The 6,407-nt window shown below is 42.7% G+C and overlaps 1 protein-coding gene across 2 annotated transcripts in view; it reads left to right on the plus strand.

Annotated features, from left to right (window-relative positions):
- The first annotated feature begins 273 nt into the window (after positions 1-273).
- The window catches only part of LOC106947649 (nuclear receptor subfamily 1 group D member 1-like), a 16,994-nt gene continuing 10,860 nt past the window's right edge, over positions 274-6,407 (plus strand). The window contains exon 1 of one of the 2 annotated variants that reach the window (XM_015032798.1): positions 274-869. In XM_015032798.1, the coding sequence (XP_014888284.1) occupies positions 848-869 (22 nt within the window). In that variant the 5' untranslated portion in view covers positions 274-847. The remainder of the gene's footprint in view (positions 870-6,407) is intronic. The other variant, XM_015032799.1, reaches the window with a different exon arrangement.

Genomic DNA, 6,407 nt, shown 5'->3' on the forward strand with positions numbered 1-6,407 from the left:
ATCGCCTTATCCCTACGCGCACCAGTATTTTGCATAAAATGTGTATCAGTAGGACAGCGCACTCTCCCAGGCACATGTAGAGCGCACATGTAGCGTGGCTTTACTGAACGCAAGGCACGGCCGAATAAGCCCATCAAACTCCCCGCAGCTCCAGATCCCCACCAATGAAAACGCATAAAGTGTGAGAAGAGGAGGTGGGGGCACAGGGTAAACGGGGGCGGGGGGAGGTGGGGTGTGGAAGCAAAAAAGGGGACTGGAAGATACAAAGAGTGAGCCAAATCACCCTCCCACCCCACCCCACCGCTCTATGCGCGCACACACGCACACACACACACACACACCAGGCACAACTATTCAAGCTGGGACGAACGGAAAGGCGGTCACATTTCCTATGCTCACCTGCAAACGTGATTGATGTGGGTGTTTGTATCAGTGGGTGTGTATGTCATGTCTGACTCTCTCGCGCCGGTCAGGGATTTGCTGACAACACTTTCTTGGAAGCTGTGAGAATTGCTCAGTCTTCTCTCGTGCATCACCGCTCACGCTCCACAGCCGCGCACTTTGCAGTTAAGCAGCTCGCGAAAGGCATCCAGGTATCTCCTAGCTGCCAAGCGGCAACTTGCAAAGAGAGAGACTGCCTCTTAACGCACCTGCACCAAAGACCCCAGACGCGCACTGAGCGTATTTTCATCACTTCTTCCAGTTTCGCGCTCTATGGAGCAGGTGTTTTCTGCAGAGCATTTTTTTTACTTCCTCGTCAGTCTTCAAAAGACGTTTGCGCCTGTGTAAAGGCATTCCTCGACATCCGTGAAGTTGCTTTAAAGTCGTCATCAGCAACAGGAGAGAGATGGATAACAGTCCTGGAGGTGGTAAGATTATACTTTACTTTTTTATTTGTCTTCGTTTGTTTTGTTTAGTTTTTTCACCTTTAGGAGTTTTGTTGTGATGGTTGAGGTTATGAGTATTTTTATCTGCAAGGCAAGTCAGTTATTTAAATTATAAAAGGAAATAATAAAGACGTATATCTTTAAAAAATAAAATTCAAAGTAAAACATTTTATCTTGTATTTGTCTATATTATTCATAAATATCACTATTAGTATTAATATACTTTAAAAAAAAATAATGAATGCAAGTATTGGGTTTTTCTTACGTTTGAACTTTGCAGTGTCAAGTGATTTATTCTGACATAGCTCGCTCTTCACTTATTGAATATATTTAGGTTTACTTTAAAGTCAATGACGGGCTGTGTCGCTGCATGTGTGTGTAGAACTTCGGTCTGCGAGGCGCGGACTCGAGCTTTCGCAGAGAACCGCTCGCGGTTGAAGTGAGGTTGACCACTTCCTGTAGTTCTCCATGAAAACAAACTCACGTGGAGCTACAGTCACCAGACTCTCGCTGCAATCGCAGTCTGACAGCACTTCATCTGAGCTCAAAGACTGTCCGACCTCAAGGGTTAAAAATAGAAGCGTGCGCATAAAGGTGTGTGTTTGCGACATTCAGGCGATTTGGTGAAAGTTTGGAGTCGCGTTGTCTTCGCCTCTCGTTTCTGCTAAGAGGCATTAATTAGGCGGCGGTCTCTCGAGGTCAGCCAAAGGAGCGCGTGCCCTCGGCTTTCCTCGCCTAATTGGTGGTCAATCATTTACAACAGCGTCACGTTCCAGCGCAGGTGATGCGAGCATCCTGAGCTCTGTCAACATGTTATTCTGAACCCACTCACCTGGTTTCTGTTTATACTGATAAGTGTACCAGTGGGTTTTAGTGGAGCTCACGGGGACATGAATAGTTTATGACTGCTGTAGTATTCATCAGATGCAGACAGTTTCAGTTGTTTTACGAGGTATTGTGATTTACTTTACGTTCGTTTGTGCAATAATATTTACAAGTTACTTTAAGCCTGTATGTTTCAGTCTAAAATTAATTCATTCCCTATCGGTGAGAACAACAGTTTAGCAATGATGTTAGATAGTTCATGAATGTGATGGTGGGATATGAATTACTTAGCCTAATGCTGATATGGTTTGAAAAGTGGAAAAAGTAGTCAGGAAAAACCCTTAAAGGTTATTAAATTAGCCTCTTAAGAATGGATGGTTTAAAATATGTGCCATAAAGCTGACCTGGTAATCATGACTTGTAAGCAAATCATCCAAATTTGACTGAGTTACAACTACAATTGAATTGTAATGTAACTGAATCTGTCTATATGGTTAGATTATGTTATTGGAAATTGATTAAACCTTTTTGTCTTTTAAGATGAAAACTGAAATGAACTGTGTGGAATTCAATTTTGAGGAGACCGTTGTTAAAGTCTGGATAAAATCGAAAGATTGTGAGACAGTCGCAATATAAAATCAGGCACCGTTCACAATGTGAGAAAAAAAAAAGTAAACCGATTTGTAATAGTTGGCAAAAACATATGATTTTTGACCTGAATGTTCAACTGCACTTGATAGTCAGTCCTTCAAACTTCAGCCTACAATTTGCTTTGACACCCCCTGCTGGAGGCTCCGTGCATGGCAACTCGATATCAACTATTTAGTCATTGATGTTGCAAAGTGAAAAAACTGACTGACAACCTGAAGAAATGTAATACTTTCAGAGCCAAAAAGTGTCAAAACCAAATTATTTGACAGTAAATCCCACAGTTTTCTTTGTATACTCTAAGTAAATAAGAAATAAATATGACATTTGAATATCGTTTTATTTAGAGCATGCGGGTTACTGTGGGAACTGGTGATAAAACGAATGAATTCGGTTAATATCGCCAGAAATTAGTGGATCCTATTCATACACTGACACATGGGCCAGATTTCGCCCTGCTGCCTGACTGACAGTGCAGGCGGTGTTGTATCTAGCGTATCCTGTCAGACCACCCTTTTGCTTTACACGCTGCTCTATTTAATGCGGCCCTTTAATCACAAGCCCCCTTGGCGTGCCGTAGAGGCTGCGTTTCCTTGCTGGAGCGCAGCTTCATGTCTTCCTAAAGAAATCTTCGTCAAAAGCCTCCCTCACGTGGCCTTCCTTACAAAGCCGCGTGCAGCGCGTGAGATAGCCAGGCCCTCCTTTCCTCTCTTCCTCTCCCCTCCTGCCGCCTCACCGCTCTCACGGACGCTGCTGCTTTTGATGCCGCCTGCAGCGACAGAGAGGGAGAGCTTGGTCAGTGGGTCAGCAGTTCCGTGCATTAACTCTCCCCCCTCCTCCACCCCACCTTCTCTGGTCACGTTTCTCTTCCGCATGCTCTGTTTGCCTCCCGAACTTTATGCTTTCATCTCCCCTCCCTTCGTCTCATTCTCTCGCGCTCTCTCTCTCTCATTTGGATCACGGAATCCGCAGTGTGGTAGAATGTGTCTCGGTTTCCAGACTGCAACATCTGTCCGCATTAGATCAGGGCACACATCCGCTTAGGGTGGGTTTCCGCGATAACGTGACTGCTTCAGATGATGCAGATAAATCTGCAACAGATAGCAGATAAATCTATTGTCAAACACCGAAGATTATTTCCCTCATCCTTGACTGAGCAAATTTTTACCCAATGAAATCCCTTCAGCTTGATTCGATCTTTATTATATGACGCCTATGCTCAGTGTAAGGATAGGTGATTATGCCAGCACTGCAATGTGATGGCAACCACTTTCAAGAGATGCTAGAGGCACATAGACACACTTCTATCAAGTTCCTGTGATATTGACCTACTTACGCAAGCCCGTGGTAATAAAGTCTGCTGCAAACACCCAAGTGTTCACATCCAGAAGTGGCACAAAATAGCTCATGGCCTCTCTGCACCATTGGTTCTTGAGCTTTGAAAACCAAGCACCATCTTTGAAAGTGGAGCATTTTCAAGTACCCCCATCTTGACAGTCATTCTAAAACAGCAGTAAAACAGAACTTGAGTTAAGAATTGCAGAGGCAGGCAAGGTATTGTTGGTTGAAGGATTCTGCTTAGTGGTTAATAATATGGTTGTGACTAAAGAATAAAATGTTAATTCAATGCTGACGAATTAATTTTTTCTTTCAACAAACAAACTGGCAAAGTTTGTGTCCAAAGTCCACCAAACACGATCAGGTGCACAAGAAAAAGAAAGAAAAAGAAAGCAACGTGCTTGACTGTTGGGTTGTTCACTACTCACGTTTCTCTGCCTGCACTCACAGATTAGTGCTTGCACGAGTAGGCAACTTAAGCCAGGCTGAGAGGAATGATTGACTCAATGAAAGATGTCGGTATGACCTACATTGTAACTGTTTTCATATGATAGGAAGCATGCTAGTCTCTCTTGTTTGTATGGGAAATCACAGTGAAAGTTGAAAAAAATAAGGAGTTTGACTTTTGAAAGTTGCTTTCTTCAGTAGTTATGTAGGTAGTACCTATAGCAAAGAGTTCTCATAGAACAACGTAACAACTGGACAATGGCACATGTCTGCACATTCATAGTAAAAATAAATAAATAAAATTAGAAAGAGCAAAAAAATATCAATGTGTTTACTAGCAAATCTGAGCCAAAAGCCAGACAGAGGTTGAAGGAAATCCTACCTTATTTTTAGATAGAAGAGCCTGCTGCAATAAATTGTTCCTGAATTACCTTATTGGTCTCTTTTATGGCTTCAGAGAAGCCTTGGCACATTATTCTTTACAATGTTTACAGTTCATTGAGGTGTGCACGCATTTGCGAACTCTAGCCTTCTAAGGATATTGTCGAGATAGTTCAAACAGGCTGAAGCCTGGAGATGGACTTTTTTCAGCTTTTTAGTTGTACATTTGCTGTTGAGTGGGATCATCATCCTGCTCCATTATCACATTTCAGGAAGAAAAAAAAAGCTTCAAGTGAGAGTTAAAACTGAGTGAAGACGTTAATATAGAAAGAAGTCCATGACTGAAGCAGTAGAAACTTGGACCAGGCTGTGGGATAGAAGTACAAATCATCACTTTTCCACTATTATGTATGACAGTGGGTATCAGGTAGTTAAGCTTATATTCTGTGTTTGGTTTTTGGAGCCAACCCTCCTTCTTTGGTCTCATTGATCTACAAGACAAACCTAAAGAAGTCTTTTTGTATATTTTATTAGCTAAAACAAGGTCTACTACTGGGAATCCCTCTTGGCTGATATGTTCCATCATCATTTTTTATTAACTGAAACAAGCTATCCACAAAATAGTTTTGCCTCTGCATATAAATACATCAAAGATCATCTAATAGTCTTCCTAAAAACATAGTTGGCTTGCAAAAACAAGCAATAAAGTAGATTTCCACTATTGGCAACTTGACTACCAAATGATTTTCAGCTATAAAAGTCCTTTATTACCGAGGATTATATTGTCAACAAACCTCCCACATGGCTGCTAAAAAGCAGAATGCCAAAGGGGTTATTAATTGACAGTTTTAACAACTCTTGCAGTCATTCATAAACACAAGTTAACTGTACATGTGAGTCTTCAGGTGGACATGCAATGTGTCAGGGTGGAGTGGGAGGCTGAGCGTTTGACTGTGTGCGTTTAAGCTCATGAGAAGTAAAGCAGAGAAGCCTGTGTCTGCTGGATATGACTCTGGCATGAGTCAACAAATCCACCAACACGTGCTGGTGGAGGGATTATCAAAACAATTGAACTTGTGCTGCAACTTGTGCAGCAGAGGGGTTGGTTTGTTTGACACACAGAGGTCAAAAGGATAACAACTAGTCTGACTGCACTTTGATGCATTGAATGAAGCAATGCCTCACATGCAAATGCAAGAATATTAATTACAAGTCGTTGTTTTTTGTTGTTGTTGTTGTTGTTGCTTTATACGTATTATTTAAAACATCCTGTTGACATAGAGCAGCACAATTTAAATTTAGCATTACCTCCTATACTTCTCGTTTACGTGGTTCATGAAGTTAGCTACCTCTTCGCAAATAACTCGACTTGCATTTCTAAACTTTGGTTCTCTGCGCCAACTCACTCCCCCGGGCGCTTCCCCCAGCCTGCGTTTGTTTATAAACACTGATTCAGACTTCAGATTTGGGGTGTTTTTACCCCCCCCCCCCCCACACACACTTTTTACACGGGACTGCGGATTTGATTCGGGCAGTAACCGTGTCAGGAGTCCATGCATGTGAGGCGGCGGTCAGGTGTCGTGCTGTTTAGCTGAAGCTGGGCACGGTGCCACGGGAGCGCGGCTATTATTGGAGCGGAGGAGGCAGCGGACCCCGCAGACACGTGAGGTCGCGTCTCAGCTCATCCACAGCGCCTGGCATGAAGGGGAAGGGAAGACGGGAGATGCGGGGGATGCAGCACATAAACAGAACCTGAGCAGTGCATTAACGCGGCAGGAGAATTATTTACCGACAGTGACGTTCGGATGGTGCATTCAGCAAAAAAAAAAAAAAAAAAAAAAAAAAAATGTTCCAAGAATTTTTTTTGTACCCATTTTTCCC

This window comes from Poecilia latipinna, unplaced genomic scaffold (assembly GCF_001443285.1).
Source record: "Poecilia latipinna isolate Pla-1442-1.1 unplaced genomic scaffold, P_latipinna-1.0 Scaffold250, whole genome shotgun sequence".
Classification (NCBI taxonomy): Eukaryota; Metazoa; Chordata; class Actinopteri; order Cyprinodontiformes; family Poeciliidae; genus Poecilia; species Poecilia latipinna.